The sequence below is a fragment of the Triticum urartu genome, chromosome 5A (genome assembly GCF_056163025.1).
Source record: "Triticum urartu cultivar PI428250 chromosome 5A, HENAU_Tu73, whole genome shotgun sequence".
NCBI classification, from domain to species: Eukaryota; Viridiplantae; Streptophyta; class Magnoliopsida; order Poales; family Poaceae; genus Triticum; species Triticum urartu.
In genome coordinates, this window is record NC_141877.1 from 604150071 (window position 1) to 604177237 (window position 27167).

At 45.1% G+C, this 27167-nt stretch overlaps 2 protein-coding genes, 1 long non-coding RNA gene and 1 pseudogene across 3 annotated transcripts; 1 reads left to right on the forward strand and 3 right to left on the reverse strand.

The window, feature by feature from the left end:
• Window positions 1–813: 813 nt before the first annotated feature.
• On the reverse strand, window positions 814–2701 carry LOC125510921 (UDP-glycosyltransferase 73E1 pseudogene; annotated as a pseudogene).
• Window positions 2702–4581: 1880 nt separating this feature from the next.
• On the reverse strand, window positions 4582–8301 carry LOC125510922 (wall-associated receptor kinase 3-like). Its single transcript, XM_087522005.1, has 4 exons — window positions 7267–8301; window positions 6690–7172; window positions 6216–6365; window positions 4582–6143 (listed from the first exon to the last, which is right to left on the reverse strand). Exons 1-4 carry the CDS (start codon window positions 8153–8155, stop codon window positions 4882–4884), a joined length of 2784 nt encoding a protein of 927 aa, XP_087378131.1. The 5' UTR covers window positions 8156–8301; the 3' UTR covers window positions 4582–4881.
• Window positions 8302–14054: 5753 nt separating this feature from the next.
• On the forward strand, window positions 14055–20093 carry LOC125510924 (uncharacterized). Its single transcript, XR_007284806.2, has 2 exons — window positions 14055–14351; window positions 19819–20093. It is a non-coding gene; the product is annotated as an uncharacterized LOC125510924 (long non-coding RNA).
• A 282-nt stretch (window positions 20094–20375) lies between these two features.
• On the reverse strand, window positions 20376–27044 carry LOC125510923 (wall-associated receptor kinase-like 1). Its single transcript, XM_048676212.2, has 5 exons — window positions 25220–27044; window positions 23690–25125; window positions 23134–23598; window positions 22314–22463; window positions 20376–22239 (listed from the first exon to the last, which is right to left on the reverse strand). The coding sequence occupies exons 2-5, from the start codon at window positions 24591–24593 to the stop codon at window positions 21002–21004; spliced, it is 2757 nt and encodes a 918-aa protein (XP_048532169.2). The 5' UTR covers window positions 24594–25125; window positions 25220–27044; the 3' UTR covers window positions 20376–21001.
• Between the last annotated feature and the right edge of the window lie 123 nt (window positions 27045–27167).

A 27167-nucleotide genomic window follows, 5' to 3' on the forward strand; every position in this document is an offset into this window, starting at 1 on the left:
CTCGACTCCCAAATCTGGCTTCCGGTTCTGGTGAAATCACTAGTTATTCCTTGCAAAGTTCACTCTCCACCTTCTCTGGCGCTAACAAGAGACGCATTGCATGTGCGCCACTTCTCATAACCCGAATTTTTTTCCCGTAGATTCGTTTATTCAAAATGTTTCACCGCTGGATTTCTCGCATCGTGATCTTTGAAAACTAGATCCCATGCTAATAGGTGTCGATGAACTTTTCTTCCCCTCGCCGGTGTTGTTGTTGCCGGCTTGAGGACGATGTTCTTCTCCCGCCGATCTATGGATCAGACGGTCAATCGGCTCCCTCCTCCGTTGGTGGCATCGTCTGTCTTGTGGAGATTTTGCTCCTCGTGGATATCTGGATCGTGCGAGTTGTTGGATCCTTTGGCTGGTAGGCAAAGCGGTGTCTCTGACCAGCCGATGTGAGTGTCATCGTCCCCTCCCCCTTCATCATTGCGTCGACGAGTCCTCAATCGGCAGCGCTGGGCTTGTGTTTCAGAGTGATGGATCTCTGGTTTTCGACGAAGATTCCTCGACGACAACGGTTTTCTCGGGTGCTGGTCTTTTGCGACCGAGTTTCGAAGACTTATCGGTTGCCATGGTCGTCTTGACAAGGATACTGGCTCCGACTACGGAGCGGCGATGCACCTTCAACTTGCTCCGGCGAGAGTTGTGGTCATCGTGTGATCTAAGGATCTTGTTGTAATTTTAATTACTTATGGGGTGTTCTGTACTACCGTAGAATTTCTCATCCAACTTCAGGTCATTTTCGCTAAAAAGGAAGAAAAGAAAACTCAAACATGTTCCTCAGGCTTTTGTTTGGTTTTCTGCCAGGTTTGATTTAACGTGTCTTACAACGATGAATCTATACGATGATTTACTAATAATTCATTAAATATGCGAAGGTCGGATGCCGATTAGTGTCTAAAGATCATCACGCCATTTAAGATGCTATACTCCCACGGGAAGTTTGCCTTGGCCATCCGTTAATTTGCTTCTCGCTTCCAAGCTCGGGCACGCCCTGCTCCTTCCTCTGCGCGAGCTCCCCGACGTGGCGAGCCATACCCGCCAGATCGCGGTCCGCCGACCCGCCCTCCGCCATGGCCTCCCTTGCCATCGTCGCGAGCTCCTTTGCCCTCGCCCGTATTCCCGACCCCTCGTCCATTAGCTCCGTCAGTGCCCTCTTGACGTCGTCTCTCCCGACCTGTTTCGCATGCGCCTCGGGGTTCAGGAACACGTGCATGGCCGGCACCTTAACGCCCACACGGACGCCGGCGCCGAGCACGTCCACGACCAGCGTCTCGTTCAGGAACTGGTCGGCGAAGTGCGGCCATGTCAGGAGCGGCACGCCGTGGGAGATGGACTCCAGCGTGGAGTTCCACCCGCAGTGCGTCAGGAAGCCGCCCACCGCCGGGTGCGACAGGATGGTCATCTGCGGCGCCCACCCGCGGATGACCAGGCCGCGGCCCTCCACGCGCCCGTCGAACCCGGCGTCGAGGTCGTCGGTCTCCTTGGTCACCCAGATGAATGGCCGATTCGACGACTCTAGGCCGGCGGCGAGCTCGGCGACCTGCGGCGGGAAGAGGCGGGCCATGCTGCCGAAGCTGACGTAGAGCACGGACTGGTGCGGCCGCCCGTCAAGCCAGGAGACGACCAAGCCGGCGTCGACGGCCGCGCAGTTGCCTCTTCCGGCTGTCGTTTCCGCGTCGGTGTCGAGAAGGCAGAGCGGTCCGACCGCCCACACCTTCCGGCCGAGCGCCTCCCCGTATCCCTTGATGTAGGCGCTCTCGAAGGCCGCGCACGTGTTGAAGACGAAGCCGTCGGCGGTCGCCTCGGCGTCCAGCGTCTCACGCCTTTGCTTCTCCAGCCCAGGAAAATGGAAGAACCCAAGCGACGTCGCCTTGTTGGTGACGACGCGCACGGGAAACTCCGGCACCTCGAACGGCTCGAAGTCGCCGGCGGCGCTATCGTCGTGGACGCCGTGCGTGGCCAGGCTACGCTGCGCCAGGAGGAAGAACGCGGACGGGCCGTGGAAGACGAACCGTGGGATGTCAAGCCGGCGCGCGACGTCGGCCGTCCACGGGTTGCAGGTGTCGGCGACGAGGCAGTCCGGCCGGCGCGGCAGCGCCCGGAGGTACGCCTCCAGCGGGCCGGCGAGCAGCCACACGGCCTCGTAGAAGAGCGTGAAATGGGACATCTCCCTGACCATGTCGTGGCTCTCGCACCGCTCGGGCAGCCCCAGCGCCGGCCCCGGGAAGGGGAGCTCGACGTGGTCGACCGCGAGCCCCTCGCGGAGCGCGTGGTCCAGGACGGCCCTGCTGCGCGCGGCGGTGACAGGCGTGAGGACGACGGTGGCGCGCGCGCCGGCGCGGCCGGCGATGAGGCGCGCCAGGTCGAGCACGGGGATCACGTGGCCCTGCGCCAGGAGCGGCACCAGGACGAAGTGTAGCGGGCGTGCCATGGCCGTGCCCGTGCCCGTACGTACAACAAGACACTGCGAGTAGATCAGGCAGGCTTACTTGCTGTACGCTGGAAGCGTGGAAGGAGAAGCTATAAAGCATCTGGAAGACGGCCACAGCCATAGCGTTCGAGAAGGCGTAGGAGTACGATCGATCGAGACAAGAAAACGCCGTCGCGCAGCACAAGTTTGGCACGGCTTCCCTGGACGCCGAAAAGCACAGCACTGGTGGACAGTGGACAATGCTGGCCCCATTAATGATATCTACCTCGGCCACAGCAAGAGAGAGAATTGGTTCACAGACGACGGACGGCGGACGGCGATGGCCACCCACTAGTGCAACAACATGTACCAGTTGTCCGCGTACGGCTTCGATGGATGCCAGAAGCTAGCCTTCTTCTCTGGTGAGTGGTAACGCAGGCCGGGGTGTAGCGGTAGCGATCTGATAAGCCACGACCGTGGATGGTGAACGTGCAGGACGCAAGATGGCCGGCACCACTCGCTGCTCAGTGCTCCTCACTCGTCCAGTGCTTATGCCTACCACCCATCATCGTTCGACCTTCACAGTCAAAATCGAGCGACAACTTTGGTATTCACACAGTGACAACTTTGAAACAAATACTACATTATTATTTTTATAAACACGAGGAAAAAGCTTTACTATTTTCATTAATTAGTAAGAAGATTGTTTCCAAGTTTTTTTTTGAAACTAGATTGTTTCCAAGTTAATTATGAAAACTTGGGCGAAAACCAATACAAAAAGACCAAGCCCACCACACTCATCACATGGCCAAACCAACTCAAACACCACATGACAACATCTACTCTCACCACCAACGCGGCAAACGACCCAGAAGGACACTAACCACATGTACACAGGAAAACGGTGACCCGCTCTACCAAGCAAGTCGGCCTCCCACCGCTGCTGGAGATAAGAAGTCAGAGACTGCTATGAAAGGAGCAGACTCGAGGCTCTCCCGCAAGGTGAAGATACCAAATGCAACTCATGATACTCCGCCGACCAACGTCGAGAGCAACCTCGCCGCCACGTGACGCGAGGTCAACACAATCGATGTTGCCAAACTATCGAGGCCGCCGCCCCAACTTCTGCTGCTCCGCCATGCACTGCACCGTCCACCGACATACCCCTTTTTTGAGCGGCAACTACTCTGCTTTTTTTTTGGTGTGTGTGCGTGGGGGGGGGGGGGGGGGGTTTGTTTTTCTTTGGAGAAAATTCCTTATTTGACACTGTCTTAAAATCTGGTTCCTTATTGACACTGGAAAATTTTTTCTTCCCTATTTGACACTAGTCCTAAATTTTATTCCCTATACGACACTTTCGCCCATTTTGAGCCTAAATGACATCTGAAAAGACGATTTTACCCCTCATGCGGTATGTGTGTGCGCGCACGTGTGTGCTGTTGCGTGTGTGGGTGCACGTGCACATGTGTGCTGCTGCTGCATGTGTGTGCATGTGTGCTACTGCGTGTGTGTTTGCTACTGCGTGTGTATATGCGCGCGCGTGTGTGTGCGTGCTGTTGCGTGCCTATGTGCTGCCTGCGCCCTGCTGCGTGTGTGTGTGTGCGCGCGCGCGTGCTGTTGCATGCCTATGTGCTGCCTGCGTGTGTGTGCGCGTGCATGTGTGTTGCTGTGTGTGTGTGCACACGCGCGTGCGTGTTGTTGCGTGTGTGCGCGCGTGCGTGTGTGTTGGTGCATGTGTATGTGTTGCTGCGTGTGTGCTCCTGCCCTCGCACTGATGCTGTGTGTGCGCTATTGCCCCTCACACACATATCACATGAGGGGCAGAAGAGTCTTTTCAGGTGTCATTTAGACTCAAAATGGATGGAAATGTCATATAGGGAATAAAATTTAGAATTTGTGTCAAATAAGGAAGAAAAACTTTTGCAGTGTCAAATAAGGAAGCAGATTTTAAGATAGTATCAAATAAGGAATTTTCTCTTTTCTTTGGCCCTAGCCCATGTAGTGGGGTGATTTTTTTTCCAGGAAGGGTGCCTCTCAAATGCCAAGGAAGAAGCTTAAAAAGAAACTTCATAATAATAACTGTAAGTGCACCTTGCTGTTCTGACGCTTGATAATTGTGTCCTCTGGGACGCTCTATCATTCTCAAGACTTGAGACAGGATGGTATTAATTTGGGCCGGTGAAACTTAACGCTTGTGTTCCATTCGCAACACAATGCATATGCCAGTGATTCACTCCACATCAATAAGATCAGTTTACATATAACAAGCACGATTCTGACCGAAAAAACGACATAATCATGGCGCCTGAAATGATCTGCACATAAATCGACTCACAGTGCCAATTTAACCAACCTGTAATACAAGCCATAGCATCAGTTCACAGAAGAGGGAAACAAATTAACCATTATTACCAACTAAACAGACTAATCTAAGTGTGGTGGTCGGCTAGCAGATGACATGAACTCTCCCAGTCTCCTTCCAACCGATAGGACCGTTCGCTGCGTCCTGACCTGACGACTCTCTTGCCTGATTCCGTCGCAGACGATCGGCGAGAAGATCGAGTCCCTCGAGCTAATGGCCTTGGTGGCATCTTCTCATCACTCCCTAGATCTGCTTGGGATGAGTTCATGCGCTTTGCTCGCAGAGTCCGCAGTTCGGTCTCCACTTGTTTCATGGTGGGTCTTTCGGCGCCACGTAGCCTTAAGCACAGTTCTGCAAGAGAGGCGACACCGTTGATCTCTTCCTCGGTCGCCTCCTCGAGGACCTGGTGATTGACAATGCCTGTGATTCTCCCCTCCTTGAACTCCTGGAGAAAATAGCTTGACAAGCTGTTGACCGTGCCCGACTCACTTGTAAAAACAGGCTTCAGTCTGAGCAGCAGCTCCACGAGCACCACGCCAAAACTGTACACGTCGCTCTTCTCGTTCAGCTGTCTGGTGTGGAAATACTCTGGGTCTAAGTACCCGAATGTACCCTGCACATTCGTGACAATGTGTGTTTGATCAATCGGAACCAATCTAGACGCGCCGAAATCTGAAACTTTAGCTGTGTAGTTCACATCCAAGAGTATATTCGAGGACTTCACGTCACGATGGAAGATTAATATTGAAGCTGAAGAGTGGAGATAAGATAGAGCTCCTGCTGTTTCCAGGGCAATCCTTAAGTAATCACTCCAAGACAAAGAACAACCATCACTTGGATCAGCATGAAGAACTTGAGACAGTGAGCCATTGGATACATAGTCATACACTAGCAGTGGAACCTCGGTTTCGAGACAACATCCAAAGAGCTTTACAATATTTCTGTGCCTTATCTGAGAGAGGACTGCAACCTCATTGATGAATTGACTGATCTCACACTCCTCAATGACCTTAGACTTTTTTATTGCAACAACACGCTGATCAGATAGTATGCCTTTGTAAACCATGCCATGACCCCCACGGCCAATGATACGTGCAGGATCAAAATTATTTGTTGCCTTCTCTAATTCTTCCAACAAGAAAATCTTTGTTTTGTCATTTGCACTTTCATCAGATGATATCAAAGTTTCTAGGAGACGACCTTGGTTCTTTTGGAAATAGTACTTTCTTAGTTGCCTTTGGACATTTCTTTTCCATTTACGTGTGAGAAGTACTACACTGAAGCTCAGAAGTAGAATGCCGAAACCACAGGACAGCCCAATAATTATACCTGCGGTTATTAAACTCTTTTCATTCTACATCTTGTCTATCATAAATAAATGTAACAAAAATGTAGTCATACCTACAAGTAGAGTCTGTTGTTTTATCCTAGTACACTGCATATTTAATGGATCATACTCTGTCTTGCGAGGACATTCGATACAATTGAAGCTTCCTTCGGTATTATGGCAGATCTCTTTACATTTGTTGGGTTGAAGGCATTCATTAATATCTGAAATTAACAAAATCTTGATAAGATGCTTTGACAAAATACATACTCCCTCTGATATACAGTAAGTAGTTTAGAACATCGTCATGGTCTTAATAGTAACATTTTGACTATATTTCAAGGAAAATATGTTGTTTCAACGAGAAATTTTATATGTTAAGAAAATATATTTCATCACTAATCTCTTAATACCAATTTATATGTTAAGAAAATATATTTTAATATGTGCAACTTTCTTTTACAGAGTTGAAAAATATCCAGTACTAGTACATTTTTCCAGTTTTAGGGACTGTATCATCTGTAATCCTAGAGAGAACAAAGGAGTACCTCGACAACCACTTTGGATGTATGGATTTCCTTGGAAGCCATCTGAGCACTTGCAGCGATAACCAGCATAGACCCTTTCAGCACTTACTTCCACACACTTGCTGTTCATACTCACACAAGCATATCCAGACCTATTATGTTGGGCCTCTGCGCAACTTAGCTTAGCAGCAACCCATTTGATAGAGAGAAATAACCCATATGCAGAAAAAAGACTGTTTTGTCCTGAATCAGACGTAGGGTTCGCCAATTGTTGGTCAGGAATGGTGGCATTAATAGTCCCTTCATCAACATTCACGCCAATTACCTCCAAGGCAATTACCTCCAAATCCCTCAGCAGCAAAATAGGCGATGACGTTGTATTTGTGCAATTGAAGTGAAACTCTTCCCTGGCAAAGCAACCCTCTTCGAGTCCGAATGGGAATTCCACATCAATGCTACCACACTGACGGGTGCAATCAGCCCTGCTTGGGGTTGGATTGTATCCTAAATTGATCGGTAAAAGGTTAGAATGTATCAAAGGTCCAAAATGCCTGACAGCAGCTGTGCGTTTGGCCGCTTAATTAGGAAAACATGTTACCTTTGTTATTGCTGGAGCAGCCATGTGAAATGTAGGGGTTGCCTGTATAGCCGTCGTGGCAGAAGCACCGGTAGCCACTTGGTGATGATATGAATCCCGTATTGTAGTTGTAGCCACACCCAGCATGCTCACTCTTACAGGCAACACAGGCGGATTGATTCCCAATATCCCATGAGAGCTGAAAGCGATCAGTGGTTATGCTGATTTTATCCCACAACTGAGAGGTCTGGTTAGAGTGTGCTTTGGTGTTTTTCGGGTTGTGGCCGTAGACAAATTTGAACTGATAAGTGTCGGCATCGTTTTCCACGTCTACATGACAACATCCAAAGCCATTACAGTTGTGCATAGCCACCATCTCAGTGATCCCTGGATCTGGGCACACAGTTGCACATATCGGCTGGGTGGCATTCTCTTTGACAGAGTACACCTCCAGGTCACAGCCGGTGATGTTTAGAGCAACGTAATCAGTGGATACATGGAAGTGCCTCCCAAGTGGTTTGAAAGACAAATTGTAGAGACTGGCCCCAGATTTCATGGGGATGGTATGTGAGAAGGAGGCCGAGATCAGGTTTGAATTCCAAAAAGGATCGAAGTCGATCACCTCTGTGATGCCGTCATGCAAGAAGAGCTTGGGGGGCTGAGTGGTGTCGTTGCAGATGAGGTTGAAGTCAGGCCCACGGGAGCACCTGGATCCGATGCCAAAGGGATAGCCGAACCTCACGCTGCCGCAGCTCGTTGGGCAGCCATCGAGCGTGGCCATGGCACGCGATGGTTGTACCCAGTTCCCCTCGGGGCTCAGTTGGCTTGTTGCAACTCCGGATGCTAGAGCTGTTAGCTTTCCTACTGAACCGAGTACCAGCAGAGGGAAGATCATTGGCAAGAAGCCCATGATCAATCTGCAGTTCTACACTATACCTTGCACTAGAGAAATTCAGGTCAGGCAGCAGTACCTTCTCTTGTAGTGTTGTAGGTGCCACTTTCATGACTGCCTTCCTACTGCATATATATCCATGGTTGCAAAAACTTACAGTTGACCCAAGGAAGACCGGAAGAGGATTCGTGTGGTTGTGGGTGTGGCTGTGGATTTGCTGTGCACTTGATGCCGTGTTAAATGAGACGACCATGACCTAGTAAATGTTCCTGTGGATGTGGACCTGGGTGCGGCAGTGGTGTATTTGATGCGATGTTAAGGAGATGACCATGACTTTGACAATGGCGTATTTGATGTGATGTGGAAGGAGAAGACCATGACCATGACCTTGTAGACAAAGACCTCAGCAAGTCGGCCAATACCTCCGTTTGCAGATACTTCAAGCCCATCATATGCCCTGTTCCTAATAAACCATGTTACTACACATTTCGCCTAAGAAATTCTGGGTTCCCAAGGGTTTGCCTCTACACAAGAAAGACATTAACAACATAGAGAGCAAACCTAAGTTGATACACCAAACATATTGATGAAACAAATGAGCACGCAAAATTACATCATGAAAATGGCGAACCACACAAGAATGCGGAACCATACCGTACAATCGGCTGGGAAATACCATCCTGCTCATCAACGGCTGAAGCCGGCTAGCAATCTTCAGTCACCATCTGGTGGAGACAGCCTAACTGAGCCATCAGCAACATTATCTGCTGCTCGCTTAAGCTGCAACCAAGAGTACAGAGTAAAATTTCTGAACACTGTAGATAAAATACAGAGAAGAATCAAGTAACACAATAACAGGAAATGAGCACATGAATAGCTTAGGTTTGTTTTTTCTACGGAACAAGTGGATTCTTCAGAAGGAAAGAAAGTGAAAAGAACCCAATGCCTGAGATTACTCGGCCACCGCTCAATCTTTCCGATGCGAGCTCCAAGGACATGAATCGGAGGGTGTGTGTGTGTGTGTGGAGAGAGGAGAGCAGCGGCGTGGCCGAATCCGCCATGGCGCGCCCGTCCTCTTCGACGGCGTCGCCGCGCGGGGCCCGGCGGTATCGGGCGGCGAGGGAACTCTATGCTGGGTGGGGCTGGACGGCGGTGGAGGTGGCGAGCAAAGGCGTGGGGGGGAGGCCATCGCTCGCCTTCGTGCCCATAAACCCGCATTTGGGCTGGGCCCTCATCACATAGCCCATCTTTGGGCTGAGAGATGAACAAATCCCATACAATCAGTCCATTTTTGTCAAAAAAAAATTGTGAACATGTCTGGTTGGGTCTTCCTTATGACAAAATTCGTGTACCCATGGATATCACTTTGAATTAATAAAGCTTGCGAGAATTCTCAAATAAAAATTGTCCAAAAAAATGGTGAACATCTTTTGTAATTCAAGAACATTTTCAAATTCGCGAATTTTTTGTAGAATTTGGGATTACTTTTTTGAATTCATGAGATTTTTGAAAATCACATGCGTTTTTTAATTTGCGAACATTTTATAAATTTACAAACATTTTTCTATTAGGATTTTTTTTCAATTCATGGATATTTTTCGAATTCGTGAACATTTGTTGAATTCTCAATCATTTTTCTGATTCATGGTCATTTTTTCCAATTCGTGATTTTTATAAATTCGCAAACATCTTTCCAGTTCATGAGTTCTTTTTCAAATTCATGAACATTGTCTTGAAATTTGGAAACACTTATTGAATTCATAACATTTTTCAAATCCACGAACATTTTTCAAATTTGTGACATTTTTCCAAATTCATGAACTTTTTTGAATTGCTGAATATTTCTAATCGGCAAACACTTTTAAAATGTGTGAACAATTCACAGTGACAAACATTTTTCTAGTTCATGAGCATTTTTTTTAATTTGCGTACATTTTTCCAATTCTACAGTACTCAGCTTGACCTCAGATTTTTAACCTACTGATTTCCTACGCAATTTTTTCAAAAGTTTGTCTGGCTTCTTATTTCTCAATCGTTCAATACATTGGAATGTGTTGTTCCATCTGCAGTTACAAGAAACAAAATTTGTTGAAATACCATGTAAACGGAAAAGTTCTGGATAGAAATAGACGGACAATGAAAGAAAGAGTCAAACAACTAAAAGAAATACAATAGTAGAAGTAGCTTGTGGAAACAGTGCATAACAGTGGCCGACGAATGAAGCCCAACAACGCCGCAAAAGTGCTCAGGTGTGTGTTTTCCCGCCTAGTCCATGTGTTAGGCGCGAGATAGGAGGTCCCACAATTTGTTCTAATGTGTTGCTGTAAACTTAACTAAAATGTATAAACCAAGATTGTAAGATCAAATCTGACACCAAACAAGGAAAAGGTGAAGTCCCAAGCCGAGAATACATGCATTACTGGGGCGGGATTCCTAGAAGTGTGAATCCCCGAAATCTCTCCATGATCACAACAGGCGCACATGGATGGGGAGATTGGCCTATGATGACTTTATAAACCCTAGTGGTAGTTGTGTGTAATCCCTTGGTGTGACAGTGGTATCATGGTTTGTGATTTGTCTCGCTCCTTTCTTATTCTTTTTGTGCTTTAATAATCGGATAATGTGAGGAGAACTATCGTGCGGGTGGCGTCAATCGGGGGGATAAGGGCCAAAGGGAAGACATATCTGCCTTCTTTTTAAATTCACGCTAATGCGAGGAAAATTGAGTTTTTTTAATATTATTATATTTTTATAATTCATGCTTATGTGGTGGTTAGTGTAGATTGAAAGGTGAAATTCGTCCTCCACAATGCACGGTTCAAGTTGTTCTTCATCATCATGGATTTTTCAATGTGCTCCTGGTGACGTGAAGGTTTGACTGGGAGAAGTTGTGGTGTATAGGACGGGGTGGATGTCCACTCTTTTTGCGTTAAACAGAACAAAGACTCACTCTTCAGCCTTCATAGGAAGGAGGAAGACCCACTCAACCCAAACAAGGATGAAAAGGGTCTCTTCGGCCCACGCAAAGACGAAGAGTCACTCTTCAGCCCAGCAAAGGACGACGGTGGCATAGATTTAAAATTTACTAAATCAGCTTTATAATTTCGAAATTTTGTAAAAAAAATACTTCAAAAAATATCAAATACCAACATGATGGCGAGATGATCCTTAGAAGGTCATGTTCGGACGTCCAAGATTGAAACGGTCAAAAAGTAACTCACGTTTTTACCATGGGTATAGAAAGGAGCACCAAGGGATCACGGTACCGTACAAGTGAAAGCACGGTAATCTACATATCATTAAGATAAATCTTAATAAAATGACAAAAGAAAACAAGCTATGTAATAAACTTTAAGTTACACTATTACAAAATCAAGGAACCCACTGTAGGTGGGGCTGGTGAGTGTGCTCACATGCATGATACCATAGTAATGGAGTGCTCAAAATCATTGCTAATATAATCCATTATATGCCTTATCAACACCTATTCAATACAATGCATATACCAGTCATACCCAAGCCTCTATTCCAGGCAAGGTTTTCGCTCCAAGATTGAGCCACTTGGGTGAAAAAGACCCATGGTGATTTGTGGATGTGCCACATGCTATTATTTTGGTACACGGCGGTGTAGAAACGCGTTGTGGCTTCAGTTTTTTGTTTCAAATTTTTTGAACTGGTGTGACGATTCCTTTGGTGGGTTTAGCATTTTTTATTGCATGTGGGGTAGGCTGGCGTGGTTGTTCCTTTCGTTTCTATTGGCCGTTGGATTTCTTCTGTGTCGCTGTCGGGTCCGCTGTTTGCGCTAGCCGCTGTTGGTCCATTTGTTGCATCGCTTTCTACTGTTCGGCCGTTGTCGGTGTTGGAAATATGCCCTAGAGGCAATAATAAATTGGTTATTATTATATTTCCTTGTTCATGATAATCGTTTATTATCCATGCTAGAATTGTATTGATAGGAAACTCAGATACATGTGTGGATACATAGACAACACCATGTCCCTAGTAAGCCTCTAGTTGACTGGCTCGTTGATCAATAGATGGTTACGGTTTCCTGACCATGGACATTGGATGTCATTGATAACGAGATCACATCATTAGGAGAATGATGTGATGGACAAGACCCAATCCTAAGCATAGCACAAGATCGTGTAGTTCGTATGCTAAAGCTTTTCTAATGTCAAGTATCATTTTCTTAGACCATGAGATTGTGCAACTCCCGGATACCGTAGGAGTGCTTTGGGTGTGCCAAACGTCACAACGTAACTGGGTGGCTATAAAGGTACACTACGGGTATCTCCGAAAGTGTCTGTTGGGTTGGCACGAATCGAGACTGGGATTTGTCACTCCGTGTGACGGAGAGGTATCTCTGGGCCCACTCGGTAGGACATCATCATAATGTGCACAATGTGATCAAGGAGTTGATCACGGGATGATGTGTTACGGAACGAGTAAAGAGACTTGCCGGTAACGAGATTGAACAAGGTATCGGGATACCGACGATCGAATCTCGGGCAAGTATCGTACCGCTAGACAAAGGGAATTGTATACGGGATTGATTAAGTCTTTGACATCGTGGTTCATCCGATGAGATCATCGTGGAACATGTGGGAGCCAACATGGGTATCCAGATCCCGCTGTTGGTTATTGACCGGAGAACGTCTCAGTCATGTCTGCATGTCTCCCGAACCCGTAGGGTCTACACACTTAAGGTTCGATGACGCTAGGGTTATAAAGTAAGTTTGTATGTGGTTACCGAATGTTGTTCGGAGTCCCGGATGAGATCCCGGATGTCACGAGGAGTTCCGGAATGGTCCGGAGGTAAAGTATTATATATAGGAAGTGCTATTTCGGCCATCGGGACAAGTTTTGGGGTCACCGGTATTGTACCGGGACCACCGGAAGGGTCCCGGGGTCCACCGGGTGGGGCCACCTATCCCGAAGGGCCCCATGGGCTGAAGTGGGAAGGGATCCAGTCCAAAGTGGGCTGGGGCGCCACTTTCCCCTAGGGCCCATGCGCCTAAGGGTGGGGAAACCCTAGGGGAAGAGTCCTAAGAGGGAAAGGCACCCCTAGGTGCCTTGGGGGGGAGGGACTCCCCTCTTGGCCGCCACCCCTTTTCCCATCTAGGGCTGCCGCCCCCCTAGGGGTGGGAACCCTAGAGGGGGCGCACCCTCCTCCCCTCCTCCTATAAATAGTGAGGCCTAGGGGCTGCCCAACACATGATTTGATCTCTCCCTGTTGGTGCAGCCCTCCCTCTCTTTCTCCTCATATCTCGCGGTGCTTGGCGAAGCCCTGCAGGATTGCCACGCTCCTCTATCACCACCACGCCGTTGTGCTGCTGCTGGATGGAGTCTTCCTCAACCTCTCCCTCTCTCCTTGCTGGATCAAGGCATGGGAGACGTCACCGGGCTGTACGTGTGTTGAACGCGGAGGTGCCGTCCGTTCGGCATTAGGATCATCGGTGATTTGGATCACGACGAGTACGACTCCGTCAACCCCGTTCTCTTGAACGCTTCCGCTGAGCGATCTACAAGGGTATGTAGATCCACTCCTCCCTCGTTGCTAGATGACTCCATAGATAGATCTTGGTGACACGTAGGAAAATTTTGAATTTATGCTACGTTCCCCAACAGTCGGTCCGTTTGTGCTGTCGCTGTCCCAGCTCTTCTCGAGATCTGTCAGGATTAGCGAGCTCGCTAGAAGGATCCCGTCCACTCCAGCGCGACCGTCGCACCACCGTAGATGACTATAAAAGGTGAGAGCTCCTTTGATTCATGGGATTTTTGTAGGATTTTCATAGGATTCTAATCCTATGGATTTTTTCTTCTGGTAATCATTTGATTTACAGGAATAGAAACCTTGGGAATCAATCCTATGAATTTTCCCCTTCTCTATTTCACAGGAAAGTTTCCAAGAGGTCGAAGCTCTCGGAAAGAATCCTGGCGGGAAAAAAAGCGCGCGCGCTCGCTCACCGCGCGCTCAGTTTTCGCGGTAAATAAACGCTCGCGTAACTTCTCACAAGACACATCGCAAACAGAAGCACCGCCCCCCCAGTTCCTTCAGCATCGACCTAGTCGTGCTGCGCCGCCACGGCCGGCCGGCCGCCCGGCCTTCTGCCCAGGTCCTCGGCCTGCTGCCTGGCCTTCTGCTCAGCTGGTCAGCTCCTCGGCCGGCCTCCTTGCTTCTATTCCTCCGTATAGGAAGTCCAGCAACAAGGTACGAGGCAACTCCAAAAGCCAGATCCGGTCCTCCTTTGCTTCCGATGATTTCCCATGAATTTGTAGGTATTATACACATAGATTAGATTGATTTGCTTAGTATTAGTTTGCAACCTGCTGTAGATTCTCTCTGACTTTTTAGATCGAGCTTGTTATTTCAGGATTTGGGGATTTTCTTTGCAGCTATTAGGTAAAAAAATAAGAGGTCTCAGATTTGACTAAATTCTCAATTCACTATGTATTTGCTAATGTGTAGCTCGTTTATTTAGCAATTGAGTTGCACGACTGTGTCCTGATGGTACCCATATTTTTACTTTTCCTCTGGTTCTTTGGCACTGTATGAGCAGCATGAGCTTATTTTCTTCATAGCTATTGGATCATCACGTGGTAATTTTTTTGTCTGCACAAGGCACTAAAAATTTGTTTGGTCACCGAGTAATGTGAAGCCACTCTCAATATCGGAAATCTCATTTTTAATATACCAATAATCCTCTCGATATGATTTCGGAGTTGTGCATGTCGTAGGTTGAATAATTCCTTGTAATTTCTTGGCCTTTGGCGAGCTCTTCCTTGTTCTTGTAAGTGGTACCTAGTACCACGATATGGAGCCAAAAATTGTGGTGTGTTTGCATAACCAGCATCTACAAGGTAAAATTTTCCGGGGGGTACTTGAAAACCATGGTTAAGTGCATCCTGTAGGACTCTTGCATCCGAAGCCGATCCCTCCCAACCAGCATGCACATGCACAAACTTCAGATCAAAATCACATGCTACCATAACATTTTGCGACAATGTTTGCTTCCTATTGCGATATGGTTCTTGCTCATCAGCAGGTAGTTTCAATGGAATATGTGTACCATCTATAGCGCCGATGCAATCCTGCATAAATACAAGTACATAAGCCATATAATCTTCTCTGTAAAATTTTGAAATTATGTTACTCTAACTTGATCATAAGCATTTATACATACCATAAAGAAAGGGTAGAACTTTTCTTTACTCAAGATTGGATGCGGGTGTAGGGAAGGTGGACGTATGTATACAGAATAGAGTTCAGTAATTGCACTGAGCACTTCACCAAAATAGTAACTGATTGTTTGTCCACTATGCTGAAACCAATCTGCCAAAGTATCATTTGTTGCATTCTTAGATAATGCATACAAAAATATAGCCACTTGTTCTTCTACTGAGACATCTCTTCCATCAACAAGGCGATCATTCTCGCGCAATTTCTGAACCAAAGCTTGAAATATATCAGTCTCCATTCTGAAGTGCCTTTTGCATAGGTCTTCATGTCCATTTAAAATTTCATTTACACGCCGTGCGCTTGTGAGTATTGAAGTGTGCATAGGTCTCCTTGAGGAATATGAGTGTTCTCCTAAAGGAGGAAGAACAAAAAGAGCAAACTCATCCTCACTCTTTGATCTGCGACAGTAGCTAGGATCCATTGGACGCTATGAAAACAAGCCTGTGGAAAATTACTGAGTTATCATGACTTCACAAGTTTAAATGTAAACTACTTAATTTGTCTAGTCAAAACTTGTACTAGTAATTTATTGGTCGATCAACAAGGACTAATTCTGGCATGCTAGTCACTTAGTGTTACTCTGGATTTTTTTGGCAGATAACTGATACAGCTTAGTGCAGATCATTGAACTGGGTGATGATATTAGGACACCTGATTTGATTCTTTCTTGCATTTTACCTCTACATATATGTTTGAATAAGTTACAGCATGCAGAAACCAAAAAATAATATAGCTTCTGATGGTGATGGTTGTTGCTGACATGATGCTATGGGGTGGCCGGGTGGGTTGAAAATTGTAACCATGAAACTAAAATAGACATGGCGCTGTCGATTTTCTAGATTTCGGATGGCCAGCGACAGCAAAGGAAACATGTACAGTAGGTGAACTAAGTTGAGATTTGAGAGACAACCAAGCAAGTGCAGCAAAGGGAATATGTACATTAGAAGAACTAACCTTAGATTTCAGAGACGGTCAAGCAAGTACGAGGAAAACTTCAGCAAAACTTCAGCTATAGCAAAGACTTGCTTGTAACGTTCTGGTGCATATGAATCGAAACTTGTTCTTAGAGCTATATGAAGTGCAGAGCTTGTATATGTACTGCTGCAACCTAACGGCTAGTTTAGTGACCAACGGCTACTTGTTTGAATGCACAGCCTTCAAAATAGTAATATTATAATGCCTTGAGTTCCTATGTTTTTCCTATGCTCCCATCAAACACGCACTTGTGCCAAATCCTGTGTTTTCCATTCCCATAGGATTCATGTGGACAGGGCATGCCAATCCTCCATTTTTCCTATTCCTCCACTTTTCCTATCCTATGAATCAAAGGAGCCCTGACTCTTCTCCTAGCTGACGGTCCCTATCTCGCCTCCTCCCGGCCCTCCTCACCTCACCGCCGAGCTCCTGTCTCCCCTCTCGGCGCAGCCCCTCTCCGCATCTCCTCTCCCCATGGCCGAGCTGGTGGCAGGGGAGCCATCGGGGATGGCGTACAGGAAGCGCAACCGACGCGGTGGGGATGGTTACCTCGAGCTCACGGAAGCACCATCGAGTGCTGGAGCGGCGGCGACAGCGTTGTCCCGTCCGCCGGCGTCCTCTTCCACGCCCCGATCATCGAGGAAGATTGGCACGTCTACGGCAACTCTTCCCATGGCGGCCCTGAGATCTCGATCAAGTTCTTCCACCGGCGGCGGCTGGAGCCTGAGAGGGAACTTCCAGAGTGAATTAGCCTTGGATTGGAGCATCGCGGGCATCTGATGGCCATGGGACAGGGCGTCGTCTAGATCCAGCCCAGCGAGCTGTAGTTCACCTGCAAGCACACACGACTGTAGTAGTAATTTATTAATTCTGATCCATGTCGAGCGGCGAACAAATCCAGTCGGTGTTGAGCGTTCGTGCGATTTCTTCCTGCTTGCCCCGATTTCATGTTTTGATCGGCCGCGCCTCCTCCCTTTGTCCATGTTTCAAAGTAGCTCAGGCGCAGCGTCTGCTCGCTTAATGCTTTAAAGCAGAAGATGAGGATGTGCAGCCCCGCGCGCCAAGCAATCGCCTATGCCGAATCAGGTGATTTTTCTCGGCCCCTCAAGTTTTCTTCCTCATTCCCCTTCTCCCGTTGTTCCTCCTTCCTCTCCCACGGCCGCTCCCATGGTTGCTCCCCACCTCTTCCATCATGCTTCTTCTCTACCTTCAATAGCGCTTCTCTGCCTCTCCCGTGCAGCTCCCCCCTGCCCCTCCTATGTCTGCTGCCCACATCCTCCCACGGGCGCCTCTCTCCAACCTTCTCATAGGGCATCTCTCTCTGCCTCTCCCTTTTCTGATGGTTCCTCTTTTACATTTGCCGTAGCATCTCCCCTGTACAGTAGCCTGCTCATTAAAAATCTACAGGTCAGAAATATCTCAAGCCTCAAGTTCCTTCTTGGCTGCACATAATTTGTTTTCTCTTTCCCCTTTTATGTTGTTTTGGAGCTGTAGATGAAGATAAGGTAGCAGATCAGAAAATTTGCCGGTGAAGGTCACAGAATAGATCTTGCTGATTATGTAGTTGCATAAAGAAATTGACTTGACTCACAGTGTGCTACATCATACTAGATATTTGGTTCCATGAACACCTACTTCATTTTATATGAATGAATCAGATTGCCAGTTAGTTTTTACTCACAATTGATTGTTGTTGTTTTGCTGAAGAGTTTGTGACAAAAAAGATAATTGTTACAGCTGAGAGCATAGACAAATCTTATGTTGTAACAGGTTTGGAGTTACGATGAGAATCAAAATGACAAGGCTCAAAAAACTAGATGCTGCCTTCAACTATGTTCCTTTGTCCATCTCCTCAAATACTCTATATCATGTTCCTTTCAGCGGTTACATATTTTTAGTGACAATATGTCAGCGGTCAATCTCATTGGAGTTTTCCTTTGGTGTGTAGTCATCTCTTATAGTGGCCATAAATTAGCACATATAAATTCAATTTATATGAACAAGATTCCTGCTCTATGGCAGTTATGGTTAGTGATATGTAACAGTGAGCTGCCGTATCTTTTTTTCATCCAGTTAGCAAAGCATCATTTTCATTTTTGAGAAGATCTGATGATAGTCCAGTTTATAAACTTACTCCAGATTGGATCGATGTTGATAATTCTTATACTTTTGTTAGATATATGGGTCAATAGATTTTGTGATTTAACTCCCTGATAGTCTAAGTTGCTTCAGCTTTGTACCTAGATCAGATTGTATTTAGGCAGCACACTGTACAAGCATTTTCAGATGTACAAGATGGTAGACGTGCATATCATGCGGGTCTCCTCCTCTGCAGTATTGCGCAGCCGTGTCAATTTTGAATTGGCATTAGACTGGACTATAAGATGTTTAATGCCTGCAAACATGGCCTAATTTATTAACAAAGAGAACTCTATATCCTACTACTGTATGTGAAATTCGTGTGTGAAATGAGCTGACAATAGGATTATCGACTACTCCATAGGTTTGCTGGGCAATTGCCATTCTTTTTTAATAACAGTTCTATATGCCTTGTTGGAGAAGGAAATTTCCCCCTTTGTCGTGCTTTTATGTCAAATATATCGTGTTTATTTTTTTTATAACGATCACATTATATAGATAATTTATAATCCACCAAGTTCTTGCCAGAAAAGACGATGAAAAGATAAACAGAACTTTTCTTTTTGAAATTTACACCTATTTGCAAGGCCCCATATGAATACATTACCGATGCAGTACTGTTATTTTTCGTGATTTTTTATTACATTTCTTTTGCTCTTTGAGTGAGGAGCTTGAAAAGAATATATCTCAAGCGCACTGTATGAGGTTTTAGAAGGAAATACATACGAGACTTCAGGAGGAAGGGAAGACAGAACAGGCTAAGAAATACTTTGGTGAGGTGTAGAACTGATTTTTCTCTACTGTTCTATGGTATCCCTTCTATAGTTTGTTCTGCACATGTACCTTGCACTTGGTATAGATCATGATGATATTTTCCATTATATTTTTGTCAATGGAACAACTAGCTAGAAGAAACGGCTTACCATGTTCCCATTTGAGTCTTGTGTGCAAGCCTATATTGTATACTATCTGTCTATATTATAATTAACTAGAAGAAACGGCCAACCATTCTTCTATTTGGAATCTCAAGTGCAAGGCCATATTATGAAATGATATAAGCATGTCAGATTCAAGGAAGTTGCTGATCTGGTGTCACGTTACACTATTTGTCCTCCCCGAAGTACTAAAAAACAGAAAATAATGCATTTTCCTATAAGTAATCATTTTATTTTTTATTGTACTGCGAAAATGTATGATGTTAGCATATACTATTTCATAGAATGATCACCGTGGTTGCCGTTTGTTATCTTTATTTAGTATTGCACCACCATTGCTTGATTAACTAAACAATCATGATCTTTACCTATCCTTTTGGTAACTGCAGATCGCCTTACTTTGATCTGGTAAACGAGGAAGTTGAAAAAAAGCAGGAAGAGTAACAAAAAAATCTCTGCCTTTTTCCTGACGGGTGTGATCTTATCATGTTGGCTTTCTTATATGATGCCAGTCCCATGTGTTGATACCAGATCGCTATAAAGGATGAGATGCTCCACAGATTTGGAGAGAGTAATGGTTAGTTCCTAGGTTTGTGGTGGAATCGAAAACCGCTTCAGTGTCCGACTTGGTGTAAGCTGGCCGAGTTATCATCTTCTATTTTAATATTTTTTTGCCAAACCGTCAATCTAACCAAATAAAAACATATCAGTGATCCATGTTTGAGGAGAATAATGGACAAATATAGTGAAATGTTTTTACACAATATTTTTCACAATGAAAAACGAACCATCTATGCAATCTGTTTCACCATGACACTAGCACAATTTTAACAAAAAAATAGCACATTCTTTATAAAAAATGAATATAATTATAGGCTGTCATTCTATCAGTCATGTGATGCAGATTAATCAGCCCTTGGTGAACAAGGAAGTAGTACAACAGGGAATTAGATGTTCGGTGCCAAGGACTTTGTATGTTTTGTAGTACTTCTGTTCAGTGGCAATGAATTTCTTCAGTTTGTACAAACCTGTAGAGCACTTATCTGTGCACTTGTATATTTAGTGTTGATGAATTAGAGACCCAGTATGTAAAACATGTGTTTTTGTGAGTAGAGAGAGAGAGAGAGAGAGAGAGAGAGAGAGAGTACAGTTTCATCAATTTATATTGTTTGACCATGCAAACTTTACATAGCGTCTGTTATCGATCTAGAATGCATCACGAATGGTGACAATAAATTTATCCTTTTCAGTTTGCTTCTATATATTACTTATTTGTTGAGAATACAACATTATTCTCATAATTTCGTTATTTTAATTTAAAATTCAATGTGTACAACAAAGATGCCACCTACAAACACTAAGTATCAACTGGGCGCGGCGTGGCGCCGCGCGGGTATAGCTAGTTCACTCTACATCTCAAGGTAATAATAATCAGTTTACATAAACAAGAATAGTTCCAATCCAAAAACTCGTACGATCTCTATAGTTTTGTCTGTCTAAAACATAAACCCATGTATCAGTTTACAAAACGAGCATAATCAGCATCCATTATTATGAACTTAACAGACGCATCTAGCGTGGTAGACTAGCAGACGCCATGAACTCACACTCTAAGCTATAGCATCGTCGGCTTTCTCTCTTGCCCAGTTCCATCGTGGACGATTGGCGAGAAGCTGTTACTCTTCTTTGAGTTTGTGACTCTGGTAGCATTCGTTCTTCATTTCTCGGATCTGCTTGACTTGCGTTCACCCGTTTTGTTCGCAAAGTCTGCAGTTCCGTCTCTACTTGTTTCATTGTGGGTCTTTCTTCACCGTGTAGCCTTAAGCACACCTCTGCAAGAGAGGCCACACTGTTGATCTCTTCTTTGGTTGCCTCCTCAAGAACCTGAGAGTCAACAATACTTGTGATATTTCCATCTTTGAATTCCTGGAGAAAATAGTTTGACAAGCTCTTGACCGTGCCTGATTCACTTGTAAAAACAGGTTTCATTCTGAGAAGCAACTCCACTAGTACCACACCGAAACTGTACACGTCACTCTTCTCATTTAACTGTCTGGTATGGAAATACTCTGGATCTAAGTACCCAAATGTACCCTGTACATTCGTGACAATGTGTGTTTGATCAGTTGGAACCAATCTAGACGCGCCAAAATCTGAAACTTTAGCTGTGTAGTTCACATCCAAGAGTATATTCGAGGACTTTACATCACGATGGAAGATTGATATTGAAGCTGAAGAGTGGAGATAAGATAGAGCTCCTGCTGTTTCCAGGGCAATCCTTACGTAATCAATCCAAGACAGAGAAAAACCATCACTTGAATCAGCATGAAGAACTTGAGACAGTGAGCCATTGGATACATAGTCGTACACCAGCAGCGGAACCTCAGTTTCGAGACAACATCCGAAGAGCTTTATAATATTTCTATGATTTATCTGAGAGAGAACTGCGACCTCATTGATGAATTGACTGATCTCACGCTCCTCAATGACCTTAGACATTTTTATTGCAACAACTCGCTGATCAGATAACATGCCTTTGTAGACCATGCCATGGCCCCCACGGCCGATGATACGTGTAGGATCAAAGTTGTCTGTTGCCTTCTCTAGCTCTTCTAATGAGAAAATCTTCGTATTCTCATTTGCAGTTTCATCAGATGATATCAACGTTTCTAAGAGAAGACCTTGGTTCTTCCGGAAATAGTTCTTCCGTAGTTGCTTTTGAACATTTATTTTCCATCTGCGAGTGAAACACACTACACTGAAGCTCAGAAGAAGAATGCCCAAACCACAGGACAGCCCAATAATCATACCTGCAGGCATTAATCTCTTTTAAGTTTCTGTTCTATCTTGTCTATCATAAATGTAACAACAAATATAGTCTTACCTAAGAGTAGAGGCTGTTGTTTTATCTTAGTGCACTGCATTTTTAATGGATCATATTCAGTCTCGAGAGGACATTCAGTACAATGGAAGCTTCCATTGGTATTATGGCAGATCCCTTTACAACTGTTCGCTTGAAGGCATTCATTAATATCTGAAATTAACAAAATCTTGATAAGATGTGTTGACAAAATATATACTCCCTCTGATTCACCATAAGTAGTTCAGGACATGGGCGCTATGATAGCAACTTTGGACAAACACATTTTAGAAAAATAATATTGCTTCAAACAAAAATAACTATATATTATAAGAAACTATTTCACGGCTAATCTAGTCATATCAATTGACACTTCCCATGTTGGTAGTTTTTTCTATACTGATGGTGAAATCTAAAATGTTTAAATGGCAAGAATTCTAAAGCTGATTATATTATGAATCAGAGGGTGTAACATGGAACACAGCACAGCATTGAATTAGCATGAAACAGTACATCAGCCAACTAAATGAGATCTACATGGAAAAAAACTAGAAATAGTAGAAAAATTACTGGCTAAAAGTAACATGCAGTTATTGTAGTAACACGTGCATTTAAATACAAATGTACTCCTACAATTTTATTATAGAGAGTTAAGAAATACTCCCTCCGTTCCAAATTACTCGTCGTGGTTTTAGTTCAATTCCAAATTACTCGTCGTGGTTTTAGTTCAAATTTGAACTAAAACCACAACGAGTAATTTGGAACGGAGGGAGTAGCTAATAGTACATTTTTTCAAGCGGTAGGGGCTGTATCATTTGTAACACTAGAGGGAGGGAGGGAGTACCTCGACAGCCACTTTGGATATATGGATTTCCTTGGAAGCCATCTGAGCATTTGCAGCGGTAACCAGCATAGATTCTTTCAGCAGTTACTTCCACACACTTGCTGTTGGTACTCACACAAGCATATGCAGATCTATTCTGTTGGGCCTCTGCGCAACTTAGATGAGCAGCAACCCATTTGACAGAGAGAAATAACCCATATTCATATACAAGACCGTGACGTTCTGATATGGGGTCCCAACGTTGTTGGTCAGCAAAAGTGATATTAAAGGTCCCTTCATCAACATTCATGTCGATGACTTGTTTCTCCTCCAACATGACCAGGGCATCTGATGACGTCAGATCTGTGCAGTTGAGGTGAAACTCTTCCCTAGCAAAGCAACCCTCTTCGAAGCCGAATGGGAATTGCACACTAATGTTACCACACCAACGGGTACAGTCAGCCCTGCTCGGAATTGGATTATACACTAAATTGATCAGTATAATGTTAGCATGTACAAATGCCAAAAATGGCTCGCAGAAGCTGTAGGTCACTTGATTAGCTAGAAAAAAAGTTACCTTTGCTGTTACTGGAGCAGCCATGTGGAATGTAGGGGTTGTCTGTATAGCCCTCGTTGCACATGCAGTTCCAGCTGTAGCCATTTCTTGATGTCATGCCAGTTGTATCGTAGTTGTAACCGCGGCACTCAGAATGGTCGCTGACACAGGCAACACAGTCGGTGGGTTGATTCCCTATATCCCATGAGAGCATTAAACCACCATCAGCGGTTATGCTGATTTTATCCCACAACTTAGAGGTCTGGTTAGAGTGTGCTCTGGTGTTTATTGTGTCATGGTCATAGACAAATTTGAACTGATAAATGTCACAATAGTTGTGCACGTCTACACGACAACAGCCAAAGCCATTACAGTTGTGCATAGCCACCGTCTCTGAAATTTCTGGATCTGGGCACACAGTTGCGCAGATCGGCTGGATGGCATTCTCTTTGACAGAGTACACTGCCAGGTCGCAGCCAATGATGTTTAGAACAAAGGGATAAAGATGGAAGGACCTCCCAGGTGGTTTGAAAGACAAGTTGTAAGCACTAACACCAGATTTCAAGGGGATGGTATGCGAGAAGGAGGCCCAGATCGAGTTTAAATCATAATGAGAATCACCGCCAAAGTTGACCACTTCGGTGATGCCGTCACACAAGAAAAGTATGGGGGGGTGAGTGGCATCGTTGCAACTGAGGTTGAAGTCAGGCCCACGGGAGCACCTGGATCCGATGCCGAAGGGATAGCTGAAGCTCACACTGCCGCAGCTCGTCGGGCAGTCATCGAGCGTGAAACCGGCACGGGATGGTCGTGCCCAGGTCCCTTCAGGGCTCTGCTGGTTTGTCACAACTCCGGATGCCAGAGCTGTTAGCTTTCCTAGTGACCCGAGTACCAGCAGAGAGAACATCATCGGCAAGATGCCCATGGTGGATCGACAGTTCTACACTACACCTTGCACTAGAGAAATTCAGGTCAGGCAGCAGCGCCTCTCTTATAGCTAGTACCACTTTCATGACTGCCTTCCTACTGCAAATATATCTAGGATATGGTTACAAAAACTTAGAGTTGACCCAAGGAAGACTGCAAGAGGATTCGTGTGGAACTTCCTAGGAGATGGCCATGTGAAAGGAGATGGGCATGCATGACCATGAGTCCATGACCTAGTAAATGGTCCTGTGGATTTGGACTTGAATGGAGCACTGGTGTATTTGATGCGATGTTAAGGAGATGACCATGACCTTGACCTCGTACACAAAGACCTCAGCAAGTCGGCCAATACCTTCTGTCTGCAAATAATTCAAGCCCACCATAATCATTTTGCGGGTGCCATCCTGCTCATCATCCACCATACCCGGATGGCAACCTTCATTGTCCTCCCACTTAGTGGAAGATAAGCTAACTGAGATAAGTAACAGTAACTGAACTCCATCCCCAATTTCAGCTGCTGTTCGCCTAAGCTGCAAACGGGGGTATCACAAAGTAAGAAATTCTGACCGCTGGAGATAAATTACAGACACGGAATCAAGTTTAAAAAAAATAGGAAATGAGCACCTGTACACGGATTGCTTGGGTTTTCGGTGGGGAAGTGGATCCATCGGAAGAACTGAAAGAACCCAATGCCTCAATCTCAGGATGCTTATATATGAATACAGATGATGATGGAGAGGGCGAGAAGCGGCCGCGTGGGCGACCTCCATGGAGCAGCTGCAGCTGCAGCGGCGGCGGCGTGTCCACTTCGGCGAAGTCGCCGGGGGCGGCGAGCTGGTGTGCACGGTGCGGTGCAGGTACCAAGGTACGAAATGGAGGGAGCTTAGCGGAAGGAGGAGAAACCAAGCGCACAAACTGGAGGAAGGGGGCGCTGGAGATGGGGTAGGACGGCGCGCGGTGGAGATGGCGCGGACGGTGGGGGAGCAGAACGGCGGTAGGGGAGGAGAACTGGGGAAGGTGCTGGAGGAAGACGGGTCCTCCACATTGCGTTGGGCCCTCGTAATTTCGTCTATCCTTGGGCCGAGCGATGACCAAGCCTTTCCTCCCGTGGTGTGGAGTGTGCTATTACAGTAATACTCTGCATATCGAATGGTTGCTATATCAATATAGCGGGGCGAAAGCCTGCCCGCGAGCCGTCCGTCGGCGCGGCGGAGCTGAGCAAGCGGTCGGAGAATTTCATCAAGACTAGTAAGCTTGCACGTGCAACACACGTCTTGATGGATATTACAATCAGACATGAGAATCACGTGCATAGAAAAACAATTTGATAGCAGTAAGAATACTACAAATCAACATATAATATAAATGAGCTTTAAGAAACACAATAACTTACAATTATATGCATCGAGCAACAACACAAGTAATTATCTCAGTATTCCTGATAAGCTTATGTGGTTCTCATGGATGTTGTCTTCAGCTTCATTCTTGATGTAGTCATGGAAGTGCACCAAAAATTGTGTTATGAGAATCAACATTCATGCCCTGTATTTGGCACTATACATACTAACATAGTTTTCATCAAAGGAGTAAGCAAGCATCATGACCATCATCGTGCACGGAATTATACATGGCCAAGACATATTAGAGTAATAAATCTGCCATGTTAGCTTATTGACATGTCCTAGGTGCTAATAAATAATAATTATGTGACCCAATAAGTGCCTCTGCCACTCTTGGGATTACATAAGGCTCAGCCACTAAGAACTTACATGACAATTTCAGGAAAGAATGTAACTACTTGCAATCTAGAAGCAACAGCAAATATATTAGATATTGTTGCTTGCATATTATTTCTTGTCCATGGTCATATGCATGAAAGGGTTTCTAGCACACGCTTTAGATATTCTGTAACATGATATTACATAGAAAAATGAAGCATAGGGATTTTCACGTGTAACATCGACAATATATACATGCAGTTGCCTCAAACGGCCATATGATCTTACAAATGAAAGCACAAAACTAAAAAGGAACATATAAGAAATGTGATTCATATAGTATTTCATTACCAACAGGGCACAAAAAATGAAAAAGAAACAGAATCACAAGTCCAAGTCTTCGCACGTCTTTTTATAAGTGCAGCCTTAACTGAAAACCTGAAAGTAAACTAAAATGAGCATGCTTTTATAAAAAAAATAGCAAATATATATGTTACAAGTATGAAGTTTGTAGTTTGTAATTCAGTTCTTTACATCATAAATGTATACACTGTTTTTCATCCTTTGGCAGGGAGTAATAAAAGGCATAGTCCTAAATGTGAACTAAATTTTAATGAGACATAAATTTATTAGCTAGATAATGTTTCAGTCGACCTTGTTTGAGAGGAAGCACCACTATCCATTATTCTGTTATTCAGCTAAAAAAACAGAAAATGAGTATTTCCAATAGCTAGTCATTATCTCTGTATCTCTGAATTTCTTGTACAATCATTGTGTGCTTGTTCAAAACAGATCCCCTGAACTTCAAATTCTACATTTATTTAATTGGAAAATCTAATTTTATAACATTGTTG